This window comes from Lonchura striata, chromosome 4 (genome assembly GCF_050655825.1).
Source record: "Lonchura striata isolate lonStrDom1 chromosome 4, ASM5065582v1, whole genome shotgun sequence".
In the NCBI taxonomy this organism is placed as follows: domain Eukaryota; kingdom Metazoa; phylum Chordata; class Aves; order Passeriformes; family Estrildidae; genus Lonchura; species Lonchura striata.
In genome coordinates, this window is record NC_140706.1 from 2,409,142 (window position 1) to 2,433,325 (window position 24,184).

At 43.5% G+C, this 24,184-nt stretch overlaps 1 protein-coding gene across 3 annotated transcripts; it reads right to left on the reverse strand.

Annotated features, from left to right (window-relative positions):
• Positions 1–803: 803 nt before the first annotated feature.
• M1AP (meiosis 1 associated protein) lies at positions 804–22,868 on the reverse strand. 3 transcript variants are annotated; one of them, XM_021526811.3, is made up of 10 exons: positions 22,716–22,868; positions 14,912–15,198; positions 11,756–11,938; positions 9,391–9,565; positions 4,696–4,869; positions 4,043–4,193; positions 3,352–3,493; positions 2,620–2,826; positions 1,910–2,065; positions 804–1,720 (listed from the first exon to the last, which is right to left on the reverse strand). In XM_021526811.3, exons 1-10 carry the CDS (start codon positions 22,828–22,830, stop codon positions 1,574–1,576), a joined length of 1,737 nt encoding a protein of 578 aa, XP_021382486.3. In that variant the 5' UTR covers positions 22,831–22,868; the 3' UTR covers positions 804–1,573. The 3 variants fall into 3 exon arrangements, with proteins under 3 accessions (XP_021382486.3, XP_085433585.1, XP_085433584.1); XM_085577459.1 differs by lacking the exon at positions 22,716–22,868 and adding an exon at positions 19,028–19,336; XM_085577458.1 differs by lacking the exon at positions 11,756–11,938.
• Between the last annotated feature and the right edge of the window lie 1,316 nt (positions 22,869–24,184).

Below are 24,184 nucleotides of genomic sequence, written 5' to 3' on the forward strand. Positions count from 1 at the left end.
TCTGTGTGGAACCACACCAGGCATGCTGGCATTGGCTGTCCCCATGTCTGGATGGGGCTGCTGGTGACTTCTGCAGGTTTGGCAGCCTGTTGGTACTGACAGAACAGGCAGGTGACAGGCAGCACTGTGCTGCACCTGTGCAGAGAGCTAAGCACGATTTCTGCAGCCCCAGCTCAGCTAAACTGGGGGAAGTCTGGAGGTTCAGGTCCCCAGGCTGGTGAGATGGTGATAAGGTGATGAACTCTGAGCATTGATTGGTGCCCAGGTTACAGGGGGAAGCTTTAATCCTGTAAAAATACAGCTCAGCTGTGGCCAGGACCAATTTGTGGCTGTTGGTCCTCTTCTCCACTGGGGTTTTGCTGCAGGAGAAGGGGAAAAGTCTAATGGGTTTTGGGAAATCTGAGGGAGGCCGAGGTGGTTCCAAAAACTTTGTTGGCTCCCTGCTGCCCCCTCCCTAAACCTGATTTTTTCATTTGATGTTGTTGACTGGTTTGCAGGCCCCAGGCTGGGCCATTTGTGTGTTCATTCCTGCACCAAATGATCCCTGTGCCTGCAGGGGTGCCTGCCCTGTCTTCCATGGTACCTGCCATTGATGTCTGGCCCCAGCAGCTGCCTGATGAGGAGTCAGGGCATGGGAAGAGCCAGCCCATGCCTTTGGGGCTGTCAGATCCCAGGGAAAAGAGATGGCTCTGGTGGGATTGTGGTGCTTGCCTCATGTCCTTGCTCACCTGCAGCTGTTTCCCAGGAAGCACAGGTGGGATAGCAGTGCTGGACATGTGAGAAACCACAGGCAGAGAGTGAACTCCATGGAGGATAACTTTATTTTGGAACAGCTTTTTAGAATCACGTAAGTAGAACATAAACTCTGCTGGTGCTTGGCATCAGGGGCTCAGTGACACCGCCCCACTTTGGCTTGGTCAAGCTGCCCTTGGCTCACACCTACCCTACACCTGCACTGAAAAACAGGCTGGCATCTGGGCAGGAATCCTCTGGAATTGCTCTGGCTTGGCATTTGCTACAACCCCCTTCATGAGCTGGGGCGTTGGACAGCAGGGCCAATCTTTGAAGCAACCAAATCATCTGGAGAGCAGAACTCCAGGCTTTAAGATTAAATCCAAGAGCCCTGTTTTCATTCCTATTCAGCCACCCCACTGAACCTGCTGCTGTAGGATGAGGGCAGCTCAGCATGACTGCCTGCCTTGTCTGATTTCCTTCCTGCTCTGCCTGCAGCTCTTCAGCTCCCACTGGCAGCAATCTGTGATTTGTGGCCTGTGCTAGCCCAGTCTCAGAAACACAAATTTGAGGCAGGCTGGTGACGTGTGCTGGCAAGAACAGGAAATACGTGGTGCTGCTGCTGCTGCAGGGGACTGCTGGATCTCTGGACAGAGGGTCCCCGAACAGCAAACTTCCTGCAGAACCAGCTCGGTGACAAACACAACGTGAAACAACAACCAGGAGGAACAAACGATGGGAAGTGCCTGTCTCACCAAGGCCAAGCTCAGTGTCTTGCCTGACCACATCCGGCCAGCTGCTGAGCCAGGACCTGTGGCTGCCCAGGGCCAGGTCCTGCTGCTCACTGCAAGAACTCCTCGTACTCCTTGGGGAGCAGGGAGCCCTCACAGGAGCCTCTCCTGGCTGCTACTGCTGCTGCTGGTCTGGTTTGGAGGGGAGAGGGAGCCATCAGCAGGGGAGCCACTGCAGCTTTGGCTCTGCTCTGAGGCTGCAAGACAGGGACAAAACACAAGCCCATGTTGGGGGAGAGGTGCTGGCTGTGCCTTACATTGCAAAGCACAGGGAGCTGCCTGCAGCCCCCCTGCAGGAATCTGGCCAGGGATGCACAATCTGCTGGAATCTGGCCAGGAGGGGACATCAGACCCCCGGCAGGCTGCTCACACACACAGGGACTCACCTGCCTGGGCTGGTGCCGCTCCGGGCGCTGCTCCCGGGGCTGGGGCTGCTGCCGGTGTGGAGGTTTGTACAAGGAACTCTTCAGGTATTTGTAGAGGTTGCTCTTCAGGTGCAAGGGGTTGTAAGCAACTTCCACTTCCAAGTTGTTCAGGGCGCTCTGCTTGGAAGAAAGAACTTGAGTTTGCTACAGGATGTGACAGGTGGAGGTTGTGGGGTTTGCATGTTTGTGGTTTTTTTGGTTTCTTTTTCGGGGACAGTGTTGTCGACACGCCAAACCACCCACCCTGCAGTGAAAAGTGAAGGGATTTTTGGCTGTGCTGCAAACCATAAGGAACACTCTTAACTGTGCATAGAGCAAGAGGCATCTCCAATCAGATCTTAATGGATTTAAACATTCCCATGCAGGATGCAGTGCTACCCTTTCCCATGCCCAGAATCAGCCAACAAGCTGGAACTCCTTTTCTGGGCACTGTCACCCTCGACTCTGCTTCACAAGGCCTCTTCCCCCCAACAGACACACAACATTGCTCCAAAGGACAGGTACTTGTCCGTGGAGAAAACTGTCTGCTGGGAAAGAGTTCTGGAGTGCAACATCACACTCCAGCTATCACTAGACATTGTCACTAGACATTGCCACTAGACATTGTCACTGCCATTTCCTTCTCTCGTTATCTGCTGAGGTGATAACAGAGCTGATAATGAGTGACTCACCTCGATGGGGCCCCTGACTCGCTCGGGGTGCTCAGCCAAGAGGGCTGGGAAGGCTGAAGGCAGCAGGAGCTCTCTGATGGCCACTGCTTTCATCAGGAGAGTGGCAGAGTCAGAGGGGACAATGACATAATAGGGATACACCACCACGTTCCAGTTTGGTCCAATGTTCTGGGGCTCGTGCCTGGCCAAGAGCATCCACTTCCTTTTCTAAAGGGCAAAATCCAGGTGTGAACAACAGCAACAGCCACTTCCTTCAGCGCTGCCACCGAGGGCTCAGGGCAGGCACACTCACACATCACGGAGGGGAAACTATTCTGCAGCAGGGCTGAGGACAGTATGGCATTTGGTTTGTTTTTTAGCAAGTCAGTGCTTAAAAAAACCACCCAATTTTGGTTTGCAGCTTGTCAGTAACAGCCAGTTCTCCACACTCCAAGCTTTGGTCGATTATTCTTGCTGTTAAAGTATCAAGTCTAACTCCAACCCTGGCATTTGCACTTCACACCTCCAAACACTCATTTCTGGTAGGTTTGAGGGTCTTCCATAAGGTCTGATGAGCTGTAGCATCCTTTCCAGCAGATGGAAGGATCTACAAGCCCAACTCTGGCCCATGAGATGAGGTTGCAGCTTTTAAAATGTTTCCTGGTGCAGCCAGACAGATGTTACAAGGTGTGCACTCACTGTTCCTTTCCCTGGCCATCCCTCCCCATCACACTGCAGTTTTCCCACACTCACCAGGAGACTGTGACACAAAGCATGGAAGCTGTGCTGGTTTGTCTCCAGTTCATCCCAGTCCAGCTGCCAGCAGCTTGTGGGCTTGATGATGAAGGGCAGTCCATAGAGTACAGACTCACAGACCCCTTCAGACTTCAGAGCCCTGCCAGGATACAGCTCATGTTAGTGCTCATCATTGTAAAAGAAACTGCACAACTTAGAAATGATCCTGTTTTTTCTTCTAAAGAAGTCTCAAAAAAGACACTGGAGAGCATCTCTGTGCTCTGCCCTGTGCCATGAACTGCTGCCAGGAAAGTGAATTCTTAGCTGAAATCACAGCACTGTGAGGCTTTGCTTAGGCTCTGACATCCAATTAATTGCTGTGGCCTCATTAGGTAATAAGAGAGCAGAATTACTGCAATAAGACATTTCACTGGGGCAAAAGAACTTTTGCAGGAATGGCATTTGTGGTGTCACCCTCACTGAGTGCTGTGGTGACACCAGGAGTGACTGTGGTCTGCACGTGGGCTGTGTTGTTCCATGAGAGGAAGAGTGATGGAACTGGGGTTTTTTCACACCAGAATTTGGCTCATCAGCACCCCAGAGCCTCCTGGTGATGTCAGCAGGCCCCAGGGTGATGTTGCACAGGAAAATGAAGCTTTTCTTACACCCTCCCCCAGTCACCCAGTGGAAGACAAGGAGCACCACTCACTTCAGCACCCGGAGTTTGTGCAGAGCTGTGGATGGCCAGGCTGCCATGTGCCAGGGAGAACTGGCATCTGCTGCTCTCCCAGGGCCATCAGCTGTCCCCAAAAGCAGGGCTGGGTCCAGCAGCCTCTCCTGCAAATCACACTTCAGGCACACTGGGAGAAGGAGAATGGTTTAGGTTGCTGGGGTTGGCAACGTTTAGAACATGACATGCTCAAAACACTTAAAAATTAATGTTTTCTAGCAACCATTGGAGGAAGGAAAATACTTAAGCCTGACACAAGGCATCAACCTGTCCCCAAGTCCCTCTGCAAGACAGCCTTTATTTAAGTGCAGCTCTGGCACAGACTCTGTTTTGAACACAATTTTTAGGGCTGTTCAATTCTCCAGGCTCCTTTTTACCTTGGCCACGTGGCTGTAAATTCACATGCCCCTCCAGGCACATTTTTGCTGCAGAATGGAAATGATTGCAGCCTCAGCAGCTGTGGCAGCAAAGAGCAGCTTTGTAAAACTGATGATTTTGCAACTTATCCACAGACCTCACCTGGGTCTCAAAATAGGAGGGAAGGTGTCCATAGGACAATCCTGGGTAACCTTTAAGGCTGAGGGATTCAGGAGCTCCTTGAAGGGGAGCAGAGGGGAGAGAAAATGAAATACTTATGGTGTTCTTGGGTGCAGCAGCGTGGCCAAAACTTCCTGAGGGAAGGAGGAGATGGAGCTGTTCCCTCTCTGTGCCATGGTCATGGAGCCACGTTTTAAACAGCATCTCCAGGCTGATGACATTGTCCTCTACAGTTTGCACCTCGATGTCCATTCCCAGGATTGCCACATCTGCAGGAAAAAGGAAAAAAAATAGGTGAAAAAGCACCAAAATTTTCAGCCGTTGAAAAGATTCCTTCAACAATTATTAAACTCCTTTGTTGGAGGTGCAGACAAATGTGGTTTGATGTAGCAACAGCTTTTAAGCATGAAATGTAGGATAGACAGCAGAGTTAGGAAGGGTATAAACAATGTAAATCCAGAAAAAAAAAACAAACAAAACCACCCACAAATAATACCTCAAAGGTGCATCCAGATGAGAAGCTAGGTTCAGGTCCATCAGAAAAATAAAAAAATGTGATAAATAAAATAAAGGGAAGGGAAAAAAACTCTATTTTCAAATTGCATAAGATGTGCAATATAACCACATGTAAGCCCAGGAGACACAGTGTGGTAGCACTAATAGCTTTACCATACAGCCAGGATGTGGAAAGGCTTTCTGAGAAGATGAATAAATAGCAGAAATAGCCTTTTTCCCCTCCTTGTGTTTACCAGGCCAGCGGGGGGATTAAAAAACAGTCCTACATCCATGTACACTGAGAAATCTTTTCTTTGTGCATTAGCATTTTTAATGCCATTTGGCAAAAGTGACACGTATGCATTAAAAAAAACCCAAACCAAAGAAAAATCCCAAGAAATTAATTAATTTCTAGCTCTGCAGGACACACTTTTTGACTGTCCCCACCTCCCAGCCTTGAGGAAGAGATTATGTTGTGTCTGCAGCAAAGCAGACTCGACTTCCACTCACAACAGATCTTTCACACTGCCCCTTGCTACTAAAAACCTTTCCTTATCCTCTCTGACTGTCCCTGGCTGTCAGGATATTTAATTCAATTTTTTTTTTTTTTTTTTTTTTTTTTTTTAGTTCTTAACTACTTTTTTTTTTTTGGTTATTTATTTTTTTTTTAGTTGGAGGCTGTTCCACTTCCAGTCCCTTGCCCTGAGTGTTGCTCCCATTTCCCTGCAGAATTCACTGTTGATAATCCTTTTTTTTATGCATTCCTTACAGATTTTAGGCTTGGGCTTCTCTCAGGGATGTGCACTGAAGAGGGCATTTACAGCTCAGAAAAAAAGCACCAGGAAATCCATGTAACTGACTTTTACAAACAACTAAAAACAGCTGACAAGGGGAATGATTTGTTTTTTGTTGCTGGTAAATGCTTTAGTTCTTTCCTCAGTAAATATTTCCCTGGTTTTTAGTTTTTTAATTTTTTTTTTTTCCTCTGTAATAGATATTTAATCACTTACACATCTGCAATTGGCACAAGACATGACAATTTTAAAAGAAATTCACTGCATTTATTAGGAAAAACAGGTTGGGGTGCCCATATCTTCTGTGCAGTGGGTCTCAAACTTCCTGGAGAGCAGAGGCCAGGCAGAGAAAGGAGCCCTGGGACTTGCAGAAGATGAGCTGTGGTCATAAAAAAGGCATTAGTGCTTCATCTGCAGGACTTGTTTGTTTTTATCAAACAGAAACAGCTGGGAGCAGTTATCCCCAGCACATGCAAATATCAACCTTTGTTAGCAAAAGGTCTGGCAGGGCTCAGCTGCTTTCAGGGAGTGTAATGAGGCAGGGGAAAATAAATAGTAATTATTATTATTATTATTATTATTATTATTATTATTATTATTATTATTATTATTATTATTATTATTATTATTATTAATAAATTGTACATTAATATTATAGATATTATATATAATTAAAATATATGTTATCTATTATATATTATGCATAGTATATATAATATATATTACGCTATATATCATATATATTATGTAATAAATATTCTAGATTATATATAATGTATATATAATAAAATATACACTACAAGCCATATATAATATATAATATAATAATATGTGATATAAAAATTATATTATTATATTTTAATATATTTATTTCATAAATATATATTGAAATATATTAACTATATATTAAATAAATAAATATAATATAGTAGATTATGTAATATATATTTTAAATTATATATTATAAATATATAATAAAACATACATTATAATAACGAATTATTATTATTATTATTATTATTATTATTATTAATAATAATAATAATAATAATTTATTAATTAAAGATCAGTCCATCCAAAGGCCAGGCATCCTGTTGGTTACTCCCCCAGATTATTCCCACCTCAAATGTCCTGCTCTCCATGGGGTTCAGTTAAATCAGTTTGCTCAGATCCTGAGACCTGAGCATGTTCAAAGCTGTTCTAAGATTTGCCAGCGTGGGGTTTTCAATCTACTGAAGTCTTTTGCAGCTGCACGAACCTGGGAATGAACCTATGAAGGGGATATCCTGATCCTGCTCTGGCTATTAAAAATCTAAGTAGTTCAAATAACCCCTAAAACAACTAATGGAAGAAATAGCCTCAGTGAAATGAAGCTCTTGATTAAGTGCTGCATCACGATATTTATTTTCTAGTTCAGCACAACACTAATCTTGCACTTCCTGCACACTGGATCATGCAAATTCAATGCTGTTTACTGTAATTTTTTTAGAGTAAAATGGATTTTTTTTTTCTGAAACAGGAGAAGGGAGTTCCAATGGGTATCATAAACCAGTTGGGCTCATTTTCCCAATTATCAGACCTATTCATCCCCTGTTACTTTTCTTAAAGACCAAATAGTTCATCCACTCAGAAAATTAGAATTTCATCCCTTGACATTTCAACGGCCTTTATGTCCACGTTGATATTTTCATTCCATTTACTGGGTGAAAGGGCTACACAAAAATCCAAATTTAAAAATAATTTGGGTGGGGGTTTGCATTTCCTAAAGCAGCCCTGTGACAGAGAGGCACAGAGCATCTCCTCCTCTGTGGAGCTGAGCCTTCCAAGAAGTCCCTGCAGAATTCTCAGTCCCTACTGTGACAATTGACCAGAAATTTGCTGTAACCACGAAAGAAAATGAACAGCAAGAAACAAAGAGCACTGTCTGTCCCTCAGGAAAAAACAGAAATAACCCCTTTTAATTCTGTTGAAATCTGAAATACAAAGAATTCTCAGAACTTTGGGCCTGTAAGCCAAAGCTTAGAATTAAACACAAGACTTGATCTGAGAGTTTAGAAATAGCTTCCAAACTTAAGTGCTAGAAGCAAGAATGTAGATTTATAGTTTAAAACAAAGACATGATAAGCTAAGTAAAAGAAAATTGAGAGTTTTAGAGTTTAAGATATAGAAAAAATTAAAGTAGCTACAAAGGTAAATGAAGAAATTAGAAAGCAGTACCGTGAGTTTGTGTGTCATAAAATGATTAGCTAGGAAAACTTACACTGTATCATGGGTCCATAAAAGAAAATATTTAGGGATTGGGTCAAAACCATAAATATCCTTGTTAACAGTGTTTTAGTAGTCAATAACTCCTTAAAAAGTCTTGTAACTAAAGGTCTTATGGCCTTCTGAACCATGCTGTAACGGTGTGGGCCTAACTCACCCTTCCTGCCCATGTAGAAGATAAGAAAAATCAACACATCATCTAAAAAGCTCAGAAATCCTGTGTGTAACTCATTCAAAACTTCAAAGATCCCCACATAATCCTCTCTGCCAGGCTGCACATTGCTGGGAACAGTTACTGTCACTGACCAAGCCTCTTAATTAGCTGTTTTTTTTTGTCTTTGATACAGGTCCTGCTTACTGCTGCTGCTTTTTTCATGCTCAGAGTGTGTTACCCCCAGAACTCAATGCCTTTTTCTCTTTAACCCTCCACAGTGAAGCTGTGTCACACATGAATTTTAAGTAACACCATGAGCTGAAGTAATACACTGCCATTTCTTGGCTTTTTTTTCCTGTCAAGGTCGGGATTGAAGCCCTCCAGACGGTATTTTGTGTTCAGACTCAGATGTTTATTTTTTTAATCTATGTTACAGTCTCATAAGCAGTGAGTTCTGCAGCATTTCACTAACAAGCTACAAAATGGCCCCATATCTCTCTCTACAAGGTCTTTTAAGGCTAAAATGTCCAATTAAGAAATGACACCAAAATTATTTTCACTTTTAACCCAATAACTAATCACTCAAAGTCCACAATGGAGACTTTTCTGTCCAATTACAAAATACCACCCAAACCCATGGAGAAGAAGGTGAAGAAGAAGGAGCAGTGTCTGTCCTAAAACCTCCATTTTGCTTTATATATATTACTATATTCTAAAACCTTAAACTCTAGGTTTTCCACCCAGTGATATTACACACTTCCAATCAAACTCCACACCCACAATCCCAGTTCTATCATTCCATTTTGGAAACCTTCTCCACGACCTTAGGTCAATGCAGTGTTCTCCTGGGGGTCAGTGCCTGCCAGCACAGAAAGTCTGAAATTCTCAGCATCCAGGACTCCAAAAATACACGAGGTCTGTAAGTTCTACAAGCTCCAGAGAAATGCTGTGGTACAAATTTCCTCCAGGCACAGCAGTTCCCACTGACCCAAGGGACATTAAATGGCCCAAAGGGAAGTGGCAGATGTTGGACTGTCGTGCTGCCTAAAGCCATAACTTCCCTAAAAATGCCTTCCACTCACCACTGCTGGGCTCCTCTGCTGGCACACACTGCTCCACGTCCTCAGGCTCCAGGAAATCTCTCTTCACAACCTCAATGACCTGTATTCTTCGCAGGCTCACCAGATCTACGTCTTGTAATTTCTTTTCCAGCTGCTTCACCATGTCTCTGCTGGGCTGGCCGGTCAAAATTGTGATCTGAAACACAAAGCAGAGCATGAAGAAGTTGCCTCTACCCCAATTCTCTCTTAAGAGGTGAAGATGTTGAGTAATATTGGCCTCATTATGGAGAGGGGAAAAATCCTGCTGAAATATCTATTCAAAAGCAGATTTATAAGCAAATTTTTTTCTTGAGCTTTGGCTCACATTTAAGGCAATATGAAATGGATTAAGAGGTTCACTGGAGGAACATCTACAGGTTTTGTGCTCTGTGCTTTGCACTTGGGATCACTGAATCTCTGTGTGTAAGAAGGTACTTGTACATTAACTATAGTTCAAAGAGACTAAACTTGGCCTTCTCCCTTGAAAACTGAATGGGGATTTAATTTTTTTTAATGTATACTGTCTATCCTAAAGATATTTCCAAAGAGAGCAGCAGTAGGTGTCATTCCCACCACCCAGTTTTGGTCTGATTCTGAGAAAAGGAAATAAAAATTCAACTTACTCTGCATAAAAAAAAATGCTTGCGATAAGGGGGAGAGAAATTGCAATCACTTAAGTATCTGGAGCAACAAGAGGCCTTTTTTTGAAACTTGTTTATTGGCCTTTTGTAAGGGTAAAACTCCCTTCTGCCTGTCAGTGACCAGAGCCTGTCCCTGCAGCATGTCTTACATCCCCTTGCAAAGAGAAGTACAATAAAATTGCATAATCTAGAAGAACTAGAAGAATAATTGCATAATCTAGAACTAGTCTAGAAGGACTGCTTATGGCAGTAAAAGCTCCTTATATCCATGGATTAACTTAATTTTTAATGTAGCTTGTTCCTGCAAGTATAGAAAACATCCTGGGTTTTGTTGTGTGTCAAAAAAGGTCTTGTCCCCAAAGCATGCTCTGTTTGTTCCATCCCCCAGCTTTCAAATGGTCAGGAAAAATGCCTTAAAGCCCCAAGAAAAGCAGAAAATCAGTAGAAAAGTTTCCTGGACAGACACTGGGAGTGAGTCTCAATGCAGCCCAATCCCACCGTGACTCTGTGAGACTCTGGAAGGGTTTAAGGACCTAAACAAAGCAGAAAGCCTTGACAAATTTAACTTGTGGGAATCTCAATTTGGTTTTTTATCACTGGCAGGTGGACCCTGAGCTAGGGAAGTCTGAACTGCAAGATTGTTTGGAGCTGATATTTTCTGCTGTCCAGAGGAAAACACCATTTCTGTGTGAGTCCTTTCCCCTCAATAACTCCCTGTCCTTTCATGTCATTTGAAACTGATTAAAAAATACTTCCTCCTGTGAACCTTGCTCTGCTTTCTGCATTTACACATCTGTTCTCATGTGTTATTAGCAGCTTCCCTCCCCTTTATGCAAAAACACACATTTAGAGCTGAAAATACAGCCACGAAAATCCACCAAAAGTGTGTCCACCAAAATCTATCAGATCCTGGACCAGGGCAGCTTTCCCTAGATGTGTCCTATTTTCCACAGGAATCTGTCCAGAAGAATTTGGGGACTTGATATCTTCCTTCAAGACTTCTGTGGATCTCTGAAACATCCAGAGTGCTGAACACCTAAATTTTTCTGCTTGTTCACTGCACATGAAATACACATTTATAAAGCACAATGTTGTGGGATGGTGTCCTAGATTGCAAGGCAAAATGTTTTCTATTTGCCATCTGCTGGAGGTGGGGCAGGTCTCTTGTGTTCATTGGGCAGTTTTCTTTATCTCTTGCACAAACCAATCGTCCCCCCAGAGAAACATCTGCTGTTAATGAGATATTGAATGTCACTGCAGGACTGATAAAAGTTACAGCAGCCCACTGGGAGATGCTCTGCCCAGAGGGAGGAGCCAAGCATTCCTACCTGGATATAATCTGAGTTTCTGGGACACCAGACTCAGCCTTTCCACTGGGCTCCCAGAGGAACAGTTGTGTTTTATCACTGGATTTCAGAGGAAGACTACACCCTTCTACAGCATCACTGCTCTGACAGAACCACACCTGCCACTCCAGGAGGACTGCAGCCATTCCAATTGGGACTGCTACCAACACCCTGAACAAAAAGGTGACAGGTTGTATTCTGACTCTGTCTGTGTTTTTTTCTTTTGTGTTATTGCATGTATTTTGGTTTGGTTTATTTTCCCTTTTCCGAATAAATTGTATTTCTGACTTGGAGTCTCTCACTGGTTTTGCTTTCAAGCAAGAATAGATGGCTCCCACTCCCTCCTCAGCATTTTCTTACCTCAACAGAATTATTTGTGGAGCTTCCTGCTGCTGTGTGCCTGCTGTACTGCTTGAACTGCTGCAATCCATCCTGCACAGCCTGCAGCACTCCGTTCCCCCCCTGTGGGAAGCAGCCTTCAGCCGGGAGCGAGCGGAGCTCCGAAATGCAGGCTTGAATTCGGGCAAAATTTTCTTTCACTTGCTGCAAAACAGGGTTCAAGGAGCAGGAAAGGCTGGTGGCTTAGGTTACAAAATGTAGCTGGGGGTTTGTATTCTGTTATCATCTGTCAGAGGTGGGGCAGTCATTTGCTGTTCATTGGGCAGCTTTCTTTATCTGTTCCACAACCAATCCTCCCTCCAGGAGATCTCTGCTGTTCATGGGCCATTAATTATTAATTATCTTCTGTTCATGGGCCATTGAGTGTCCCTGCATGGCTGAGAAAATTCCATCATCCCATGGGGAGAGGCTCCACCCAGGGGGAGGAACCAAGCATTCCTACCTGGATACAATCTGACTTTGGAACACCACAGCAGCCTTTTCCCACTGCATTCCCAGAGGAGCAGCTTTCTTCCCCCTGCATTCCCAGAGGAGCAGCTTTCTTCCCACTGCATTCCCAGAGGAGCAGCTTTCTCCCCCCTGCATTCCCAGAGGAGCAGCTTTCTTCCCCCTGCATTCCCAGAGGAGCCCAGGCCCATCTCCCCCAGCCCTGGAGCTCCAGAGGAAAACTCCCCCCTTGTGCAGGATCCTGCTCCAGCAGAAGCACAGCTGGCACTGCAGGAGGGCTGAGCCACCCTGGGATGGGGCTGAGCCACCTCCCTGACCCACAGCCTGCCAGGCCCTGCTCTGACTGTCAGTGGTTTACTTTCTTTTTTTTTGTACTATTGAATTTATAGTTTTAATTTTCCTGTTATTCCTATTCCCATGTCTTCACCTGAGAGCCCCTTAATTGCAAAATTATAATAATTCAGAGGGAGGGGGTTTACATTTTCAATTTCAAGGAAGGCTCCTGCCTTTCTTAGCAGACACGTGTCTTTTCAATCCAAGAGAGCTGGTAAGCAACATGAAATACCTCTCCATAATGTGGAGGGAGGCTGGTGGTCACAGAGAAGCCAGCTCACCTGAACCTCACCAAGAACTCAGAGCTGAGACAGACCCAGCAGCTAAACTGGTAAACTGTGGCCACAGGAAAGATACTGAGTGAACTCTACCAAATTTATTGAAAGCAATACAAGACATTGCTGCCAGAGGTCACCTTCCCCACTGAAGAGGCTGCAGGTGAACATTTGACTTGTTTCAGGTGTGTGGAGGCCTGAGTCACTGAAGGAACCCTGAGCCCTGGTTTGTAGGGTGGGCTTTCAGCAGGACTGAGTGGGAAGCTACAAAGGCTCTGCTCAGTCCTTACTCAGTCCCACATTAAATTTTTTGATGTTTCAGTGCTGATTTCTTATCTTGCCACCATTTACTTTTCCCTACAGTTATGTGCTTTCATTCTGGCTTCTCTTTCTTTGCCCTCCTTGCCCTTTCCAGGGAGGCTTTATGGACTCTCCTACTGGGGAGACCAGTGGGAACAGAGACTATAAACAAGCACAGGGGAAAGGTTAAAACCAGGGTAAGTGTGTGTGACACTTCCCCATGTACTCTCCCCATCTCTATTTTCAGCTCTGGGGCTTTCCTGACTTCATGATTTGTCTAACACAGCTCTGAAAAACAGCTTCACTACAGCAGCTGATGTCTGCTAGTGGAATGTAGCACCCAAAAAGCCAGCAGAGTGAATACAAAGTATGGCTTGGAAATTATTAAAAGAATTGTAAAAATATTTTGCAGTTAAACTTAGAACTTGTTCTTGATTTACCAACCAGAACAGAGAAGGGACTCCTGTTTAGAGGAAGAAAGAAAAATGCTAGCATGGTCTTCAATCTAGCCCGAAGAGTAAATATATTAAAAAGTCTCAGGAGGATAAAGCAAATACATGCAAATTAAGAACCAGGTCCAGGTTTCACAATGACAATTATTAACCACTGGATGAAATTATCAAGAGAAGTACTTGATTACCTATCTTTTCTTCAGATCAAGACTAGATGGCTTTCTGGAAGGAAGGTTTAATGAGATAGGGGTACTTTAGTGAAATATAATAGCCTGTGATACGAACAAAACAGTGATCTAAGGGCTCCTCTGCCTTTAAAAACTGTGACTATCAAAATGAGGAATTGTTGTTTAAATAAAAAAGACAACTGATCAGGAGCAGCAGTCGTAAGATTATCCTTGTCACATTATCTATAACCTTTCCTACAAAACAAACACCACCATTAGCCAGAGTCTTCTTGCAGATCACATCTGCTAATTTACTCTCGACCTGTTTTTTTTTTTTTCTCAAGATGTGAAGACTCGACAAAACTTTTCAGAATGTTTCCACCATTGCTGTATAAAGTGGAAGGGTTAATCCTGTGGGTTTACACTGGTGCTGTATGATTATTTCTAACAGGATGACTTCAAAAATTCTTGTGAACTTTAAAATGCATATTTGTGTTCCCAAACTATTACTGCAGAGCTGCTGCTCATTCTTCATCTACATTTATTCCTGTGCAGAGCCCTAAATGAGAGCAATATTTGTTCTTACTGACTTAGAGCTCTGTATTTAAAATCTGTGTGGATGTGGCACTTAGGAACATGGTTAAATGGTGGATTTGCCAGTGCTGGGTTTAGAATTTGATTTAGTCTTAGAGCACTTTTCCAGATGATTATGTGAGAAATCACAGGATGTTTCTCAAATTCAGCACAGATATTTAATATTTTATATTTTAACTCTGCAGCTTTCCCCTTCAATACCTAGAACCTCTTACACATTGGTAATATTTGTCCAGCTTGACTGTGTGTGATAATTCTGACAGAGAAGCAGGACAGCACAAAGCAGCACACAAAAGATGCAACAGATGCTCCAAAATAGACGTTTTAGGAAGGAAGAGCACAAAACCTAATTTATCAGATTCACAGATCAAAAAGAACACCCCTCCTTTTCAACTTGACCCTTTCATAAAATTCACCTCCCCGCGAAACGATCCTCCTGAGAAGGGCTTATTTTTAAATTTGTGTACAGATTTTTAGACATGAATTCAGATATAAATAATTAATTTTTTTTTTTTTGTCCCCTGAGCAGCAGCACAGCCTGGAGCATACCGTGAAGGGCAGCAGACACTCCTGCTGGAGCTGCACCACGTAGAGGCTGAGCAGGGGCACCCTGCAGGGCCCTGCCAGGCCACACGCCAGGCACAGGACGTTCTCCAGAGCCTCGGAGAGCACGGAGCAAGTGTTGGCCCAGGAAGGGGAGGTGACATCCACCACCAGGATGTGGGATGGCTGCTGGCTGGGGGCTTTGGCAGCAGGGAAAATTCTCCGTGGTTCTGAGGGTAATTTTCTGGAATTCATGGCTTCAGCACGCGGGTGTGACGTGCACGGTGATGCATCTGAACAGGAGAAATAAATAAAGAACAGCAATGAGTGTCAGAACCCTGGTTACTGAGAATTTTTGACTTTCTGTGCTAACAAGCACTGACTCCCAAGAGAACACTGTATTTGACCTGAAGCCGTAGAGGAAACTTCCAAAATTAAATAATGAAACTAAAATTTTAAGTGTGTGGTTTAAATAAAAGTGTATAATATCACTTCAGATATTTAACTGATTGCAATTTCTCTCTCCCTCCATCACAAGATTTTTTATTTATGCAGAGTAAGTTGAATTTTTTGTTTCCTTTTCTCAGAATCAGACCAAAACTGGATGGTGGAAATCACAGCCACTGCTGCTCTCTTTGGAAATATCTTTAGGATAGACTGTATGCATTAAAAAAAAATTAAATTCCCATTCAGCTTTCAAGGGAGAAGGCCAAGTTTTGTCTCTTTGAAGTATAGTTAATGTACAAGTCCCTTCTTAGACACAGAGATTCAGTAATCCCAAGTGCAAAGCACAGAGCACAAAATCTGTAGATGTTCCTCCAGTGAACCTCTTAATCCATTTCACATAGTAAAATACTTAATTTAAAATCTTATAATATATATAAAGCAAAATAGAAGTTTTAGAAGAAAAACTAGTCCTTCTTCTTCACCTTCTTCTTCCCCTTCTTCTTCATGAGTTTAAAAATATTGTGTAATTAGATTAAAAAAATCCACATTACAAACCACAAGTAGTTAGTTATTAAGTTAGAAGTAAAAATAATTTAAGTGTCATTTCTTAATTCAACAGTTTATCCTTAAAAATCCTTATAGAAAAAAAAAATACAGCTCCATTTTTAATTTGTTAACATAAAGTACTATAAAACTCACAGTTTGTAAAACTGAATGAGGTGATCACCCAGCCTGCCTCTGGTGCAGGAAATAAAAACTGGGAACTCCTCCTCCTCCTAATTCTGCACTGGCCAGGAGGGTGCACCCAAACAGGCCCTGTGCCTTCATCCACAGGAGCAGGTGAAAAAGCCAAAAGATAATCCTGCATATCCATGAATTTTCCTTTGTGGGTAATATTTACTTTTTTTACTTTGTTTTGTTTTGGTTTTTTTTTTAAATTTATTTTTACTTTGTGGGTGTGAAGAACCAAATTTTGTCCAGCGTGTCAAACACCTGGGATGAGCTCCTCCACAGGCCTTGAATATGAAATTTGTTCTCCACCCCTATCTCCCTTCAACCTTAAAGCACAAGAGCATTTTCTTGTTCAAAAATGTATTTCTGCTTCATGAGCAAAAAGCCTTTCTAAAAATACTCTCTTCACTAAATCCATGTAAAACATTCAGTGCTGTTTCTAAAGATACAGGAAATCCTTCAAAAAATAAAAGTGTTGGTACAACTGCACACATCTTTTTATGAACTGGGATGATTTTTTTTCTTCCTGCAGTTTTGTTCCCAGCAGAGTTAGTAAAAGTTTAAAGAAGGATTTGCACAGTTGGGCTCTGGCCTGTCATTTGTGTGCTGTGTTCAGCTCACACAATCAGCTCTTTTAAAGTTCTTTTAAGGTCTCCAAGGAGACAAGATACTGCATTTCCTACAGCCTCCAGCACTCTGGAGTAAGAATTTCTGTAAGGCTTGGGAAGGGCAAGAAATGAATTTCTATCTGGCTGAAGAATCATCAGAAAAAAAAAAAAAAATCTGAATTTCTAGGATTCCTTAGGATGCCGTCAGTGCAGGCAAAACAAGAGTGATCACAGCCTGAATTTCAAAACTGGGATTAACACTTCAGAACTGATGAAAATGTTATAAAAACAGATAGAGATCATGTAAGGATCTTGCTTTGATTAGTCCTCTGCTGTAATTTGATTGTCAGATGAAAAGCTGCCAGATATATCCCTTTAATCAGTGTCACTCCTGAAGCTTTTCAATTTCCAGCAGACTTTACTCAATTACATCACTGAATCTGGGAATGGACTTGTCTGTCTGAATTTTTTCTGATGAGGCTTCAGTGCTACTGAACTCTGCAAGCCCCCAGAGCTTTCTCAAACAAGAAACAAAACCCATCCTGTCAGAAATCCACAAGAGTTGGGCCTTAGCATTGGTTTCTGGGAGGAAAATGAGCTTTGATGCTGAAGCAGTTTTCCTAATTTTGAATGAATTCTCTCATTCTTGGCACTGCTTATTTGTATTCCCAAACTATTACTGCAGAGCTGCTCCTCATTCTCCATCTACATTTATTCCTGTGCAAAGCCCTAAATGAGAACAATATTTGTTCTTAGAGCTTTTTAGAGCTCTGTATTTAAAATCTGTGTGGATGTGGCACTTAGGAACATGGTTAAAGTAGTGGATTATTAAGGAATATGCTTATTTTAAAGTGGTTTTGTTACAATAGATCCCTCATCAGCTCCTTACCAACTGAATTTCACTTCTTCATAATTGTGGTATCTTAATCTCTGCTTATTAATATTAATGTCATTTACATGCATCTCCCTGTGCAATATTTGACAATATTTGACTTCTTTTATAGCTCTAGTGAGGCTGGAGAACGGAGGAATTCTGTGGAAGTGGTTGCTGTGGTAAAATGACATTTTCATTTAGGCATTGGGTGGACTGACAAGAGCCCACCCCGAGGGATCCTCCACAATTCCATGAGAATTGTGCAAACTGCAAGCTCTAGCAGCTGATTTGACATGAAGTTATTGCTCAATAAAACAGAACTCTCCATGTGTCAGGGCTGGTGATGTGCATTTTGCTCAATGCAAGGAGACACAAATGGTGCAGAACTAGAAAGAGGCAGAAAGGAAATTTCTTTATAGTGAGTGATTTGTGACTGCAGTTGCACATCATCCTCTGTGCTTAGCTTGCTATATAAAAAAAAATTATTAAATAATATCCAGGTCTAAAAAGACATAACACCAAAGCCACTGGTTAAAGAGGATTAAGGATAATTGCTTTTAAAAGGTGCCATTTTCAGAGTAAGCTTCAAACCCCTGGGAAAATGGGAATATTCTCATATGGAAAACAAATCAAGCTGCATAAATGAGTGGGCTTACTAGAGAATAAATTGGCTGTGCAGTATGGATGGCCTCTGGTGTGAACAGTTTTTTCCACCTAGCCTAGAAAGGAAAGTATTTATTTAAAAAGGCCAGGATGAACAGAAGAATAAAGACATAAAAGCAAAAGAGTTTGCAGAAAATCAAGCTACTGAAAACAAAATTATTCCAGACCCTATATAATAGAAGATATTATGTGTTACTCTATTCATCAGTGCTATAATCAATCATAAATAAATGGCTTTAGGCTTGTGCTTTTATTGACATAAAATCATCAAACCTTAGCAAGAATTGTCACTTCATATTAATGTTAAAATCACTCGTTATAACATTTATAGGTTCTTGTTTTTTTTTTTTTTTTTCTCAAAAGAATAGCAACTGTAATATTGTGTGAGTATAGAAAAAGGCACTTTTAAATCCTGAATCACTAAAAATGAGTAAAAATAAGGAAACCTTAAGACAGCAGCAGAGCAAGGACAAACTGCTGCAGCATTCCCAGGTGCTGCCAACTCAAACCCCACCAGGAGAGCTGGGCGATCAGGGTGCTTGAGTGACAGGCTGGAATTCCCAAAATTCAGCTTTATAGGAACTGTAATAACTCAGTGATCAGATGATGGGCACGGCTAACGAAGCCTCAGGGGGCAGCTGCTCCATCTTCCCTGGCATCTTGATTAAGAATCCGGGATGACACCATGTCAACACACACGCTCTAACCTGATCAAAACCTGCATAATTCATGGGCAGAGCGTGCTGCAGGCAGGGAATCACCACTGAGGCTGCACAGGAAATCCTGGGATACACCCACGTGCTGGGATTGTCCTCCAGGTCCTCCATGGCTCCTGCAACCTCAACTCTTCTACCCTGGATGTGACCTCAGAGTCTGAAGTTTCAATCTTACTGTGACATTTTCATATTCATATTTCCTGTACTGTTTTGGTTTTTTTTTTTTTTTTTTTTTGGTAAAGCTTTAGGCAGCAACACTCCCTCACTGGTGGCTGGATCCTGGGAGCAAGGGAAGGCAGCACTTGTCCCACAGGAAATCCTGTGGCATGTGCCACCTGGAACAGCAGGATGTGCTGAGGTGGCTCTGGCTTTTGAGGTCTCTCAAAAGAGAGAGGGACTGGGAGAACACTGCTGGGTTGGACAGGGACAGGAACACCTCTACAGGGCTGTACAGGGATTGGGACACCTGTACTGGGCTGTACTGGGACTGGGACACCTGTACTGGGCTGTACTGGGATTGGGACACCTGTACTGGGTTGGACAGGGACAGGAACACCTGTACTGGGCTGTACAGGGATTGGGACACCTGTACTGGGCTGTACTGGAATTGGGAAAGCTTGACAGGGACTGAGAAAACTGTACTGGGACTGGAACAGCTGGACAGGGACAGGGACAGCTGTACTGGGCTGTACTGGGACTGGGACACCTGTACTGGGCTGTACTGGGATTGGGACACCTGTACCAGGCTCTACAGGGACTGAACACCTGTACTGAGACTGGGACACCTGTACCAGACTCTACAGGTACTGTAACACCTATACTGGCTTGTACTGGGATTGAAACACTTGTACTGGGCTGTACTGGGACTGGGACACCTGTACTGGGCTGTATAGAAACTGGGAAAGCTGGACATGGACAGGAACACCTGTACTGGGCTGTACAAGGACAGGGACATCTTTACTGGGTTGTACAGGGACAGGGACAGCTGGACAGGGATCAGGGCACCTGTACTGGGTTGTGCTGGGATTGGGACAGCTCTACAGGGGTCACAACAGCTGTACTGGGACTGGTACATCTGTACTGGGATTGGGACACCTGTACTGGGCTGTACTGGGATTGGGACATCTGTACTGGGCTGTACTGGGACTGGGACATCTGTACTGGGCTGTACTGGGATTGGGACATCTGTACTGGGCTGTACTGGGATTGGGACACCTGCACTGGGATTAGGAGAGCTGTGTGTGCCTGAAGGGTGGCCAAGACCCCAAGGGGTGTCAGGGCAAGCCAGCAGCTCTGCTGGGCTCCCTCACACCCCATCCTGCTTTCCCAGCCATTTCTCCTTGCTGCCATCCATCTTCCCGGCACTGGATGCTGTGGGAAGGATGGATGGGGAGGGAAGCACCGTGTCCAGCTTTTCCCCCAGCTGGGGTCTGGATGAGGCATTTTGGTGCTACAATTAAACCAAAATCAGGTATAATCTCCTCTGTCTGATCTCCGCTTTTCAAGGTGCACCTTCCACCCCTGAACTGGGTTTTCTCCCACATTTTCCTTCAAGTTCGCTCCACACCAACAGCGCCCGAGGCTGCTGCCCTTGGATGCCTTAATTGCACTTGCAGAGGAAATAAGGACTAATTATTAACTTCCCACGGGAGCACAGGTTGATGATGTTTTCCACCTCCAAGCTCCCAAATACCCTGGACAAGGCTTTCCCTGAGGGGTTTGGGATGAAATTTCCCTGAGGAATTTGGGATGGAGTTTCCCTGAAGATTTTGGGATGAATTTCCCTGAGGGATTTGGGATGGAATTTCCCTGAGGGATTTGGGGTTCATTTTTCCTGAGGGATTTAGGATGGAGTTTCCCTGAGGAATTTCCCTGAGGGATTTGGGGCTCAATTTCCTTGAAGAATTTGGGATGGAATTTCCCTGATGGGTTTGTGGATGGAATTTCCCTGAGGAATTTGGGATGGAATTTTGCTGAGGAATTTCCCTGAGGGATTTGGGGCTCAGGTTCCCTGAGGGATTTGAGGCTCAATTTCCTTGAAGACTTTGGGATGGAATTTCCCTGAGGGATTTGGGATTGAGTTACCCTGAGGGATTTCCCTGAGGGATTTGTGATGGATTTTCCCTGAGGAATTTGGGGCTCAATTTTCCTGAGGAATTTGGGGCTCATTTTCCTTGAGGGATTAAGGATGGAGTTTCCCTGAGGGATTTCCCTGAGGGATTTGGGGCTCAGGTTCCCTGAGGGATTTGAGGCTCAATTTCCTTGAAGAATTTGGGATAGAATTTCCCTGATGGGTTTGTGGATGGAATTTCCCTGAGGGATTTCCCTGAGGGATTTGGGATGGAATTTCCCTGAGGGATTTGGGATGGAGTTTCCCTGAGGGATTTCCCTGAGGGATTTGGGATAAATTTCCATGAGGAATTTGGGGCTCAATTTCCATGAGGGATTTGGGATGGAATTTCCCTGAGAGATTTCCCTGAGGGATTTGGGGCGGAATTTCCCTGACGGATTTCCCTGAGGTGTTTGGGGTGGAATTTCCCTGAGGGATCTGGGGCTCATTTTCCCTGGGGTTTCATTCCCTGGGGTTTAGGATGGGGTTTCATTGAGGGGGATCTGGAGCGGAATTTTCATGAGGGATTTGGGGTGGATTTTCCTGAGGAATTTGGGATGGAGTTTCATTGAGGGATTTCCCTAAGGGATCTGGAGTGGAATTTTCCTGGGGGTTTTGGGGCTCAATTTCCCTGAGGAATTTGGGATGGAATTTTCCTGAGGGATTTGTGATGGAGTTTCCCTGAGGAATTTGGGGCTCAATTTCCCTGAGGGATTTGGGGCTCAATTTCCCTGAGGGATTTGGGATAAATTTCCCTGAGGAATTTGAGGCTCAGTTTCCATGAGGGATTTGGGATAAATTTCCCTGAGGAATTTGGGGCTCAATTTCCATGAGGGATTTGGGATAGAAATTTCCCGGAGGAATTTGGGGCTCAATTTCCCTGAGGGATTTGGGATAAATTTCCCTGAGGAATTTGGGGCTCAATTTCCCTGAGGGATTTGGGATAAATTTCCCTGAGGGATTTGGGATGGGGTTTCATTGTGGGGGATCTGGAGTGGAATTTTCCTGAGGGATTTGGGGTGGATTTTCCTGAGGAATTTGGGTTGGAATTTCCCTGATGGATTTCCCTGAGGGATCTGGGGCGGAATTTCCCCGGGGGTTTTGGGGCTCAATTTCCCTGAGGGATTTGTGATGGAGTTTCCCTGAGTGATCTGGGGCTCAATTTCCATGAGGGATTTGGGGCGGAATTTCCCTGAGGAATTTGAGGCTCAATTTCCCGGAGGAATTTGGGATAAATTTCCCTGAGGAATTTGAGGCTCAATTTCCCGGAGGAATTTGAGGCTCAATTTCCCTGAGGAATTTGGGGCTCAATTTCCCTGAGGAATTTGGGGCTCAATTTCCATGAGGGATTTGGGATGGAATTTTCCTGAGGAATTTGAGGCTCAGTTTCCCTGAGGAATTTGGGATAAATTTCCCGGAGGAATTTGAGGCTCAATTTCCCTGAGGGATTTGGGGCTCAGTTTCCCTGCGGGATTTGGGATGGAATTTCCCTGAGGGCTTTGGGATAAATTTCCCTGCGGGTTTTGTGGCGGAATTTCCAGCGGGATCCGGGCCCGCCGCTCCTTTCCCTGGGCCGGGCCGGGCCCGCCGCCGCCGCTTCCCGATCCCGCCTCATCCCGGGGCTGTTCCCTCGGGAATGCCGCCCCCGGCCCGCACCCACCTGGGCAGGGCGGTTTTCCCGGTCCTGGCCCCAATCCCGTGTAAATCCCGTGTAAATCCCGGGTTAATCCCGGGTTAATCCCGGGTAAATCCCGGGCGAGCGGGGCCCCGCGCATGCGCAGCGGCCGCTCCCCGCAATCCCGAATTTGGGATGCTCGGGAGAGCCGGGATCGCTTCTCCTTCCCAAAAATCTGCATTTCGAGACCCTCCCAGCGCATCCAGCGCCGATTTAATTGCTTTTACTTTCACCACCCGATCACCCGAATTGTTGATTTTGTCAAAATTAACCCCCCGGCCAGCCTCAAAGCCGAAGCGAGTTGGAAAATTGGAAATATGGGATTGGAAATTTATGGAACTTCAAGGAGCCTGGTGGGACCAGGAGATGCAGAATGGATTAAGGGATGGAAAGTTGGAAAAATTCTCGTTTGAGGAAAAGATAATTAAATGTTGGAACCCTGGTTATTGAGAATTTCAGACTTTCTGTGCTGGCAGACACTGACCCCCAGGAGAACTCTGCTTTTAACTTAAAGCCAGAGAGAAAACTTCCAAAATTAAATGATAAAACTAAGATTATGAGCGTATAGTTTAAATAAAAGTGTGTCATATCCCATAGTAGAAAACCCATAGTAGAAAACCTAAAGTTTAAAATTTTAGTAGATAGTTATATACATAGAACAAAATGAAAAATTTCAGGCAGAAGCTAGTCCTTCTTTACCTCCTTCTTCATAGATTTCAGTAGTATTGTGTAATTCGATTAAAAAATCCACATTGCGAGCCACAAGTAGTTAGTTATTAAGTTAAAAATAAAAATAATTGAATTAAACAGTTTATCCTTAAAAAGCCTTGCAGGAAAAGAAATGCAGCTCCATTTTTAGTTTGTTAAAGTAGAACTCAAAGTTTGTGAGACTGTAATATAAATAAGAACTAATAAACATCTGAGTCCAAACAAGAAATGCCGTCTCACACATTTAATCCCGACCCGAACTAAAAAACTCCTCACTGTGAGACAGCCCAAAAATCCCTCCTGGAATGGTATTTTTATAAAAATTTAATGGCATCATTTGGCAGCTGTGCCAGCTCAGTGAATGCAAAAGGAAATCCAGGGAATATTTTTACTCACAAAAAAAAGAAGTTTACAGCCCCAAAAATGCCTGAAAACTCACAGGGAGTGTGCGTGCATGTGTAAATACTACAGCTTTTAAAGTTCCTCATCTTTATACATTGATATATATTTTATATGTGGCCAAAAATATCTATTTATAAAAGAAACATCTAAAAATATATTTTCTATATTGACAAATATATAATATAATTAGATATGTGATATCTAGAATATATAATTATATCTATAGTACAATGTAATATAATATAATATAATATAATATAATATAATATAATATAATATAATATAATATAATATAATATAATATAATAATATAATATAATATAATATAATATAATATAATATAA

Coding starts and splice junctions, on each gene's coding strand:
- M1AP (XM_021526811.3), bottom strand. CDS start 22,830: ATGCGCGGGGCCCCGCTCGCCCGGGATTTACCCGGGATTAACCCGGGA. Junction 3,494..4,042: donor CACAAACTCCGGGTGCTGAA/GTGAGTGGTGCT, acceptor GTATCCTGGCAG/GGCTCTGAAGTCTGAAGGGG. Junction 2,066..2,619: donor GAGTCAGGGGCCCCATCGAG/GTGAGTCACTCA, acceptor TCTTCCAAGCAG/AGCGCCCTGAACAACTTGGA.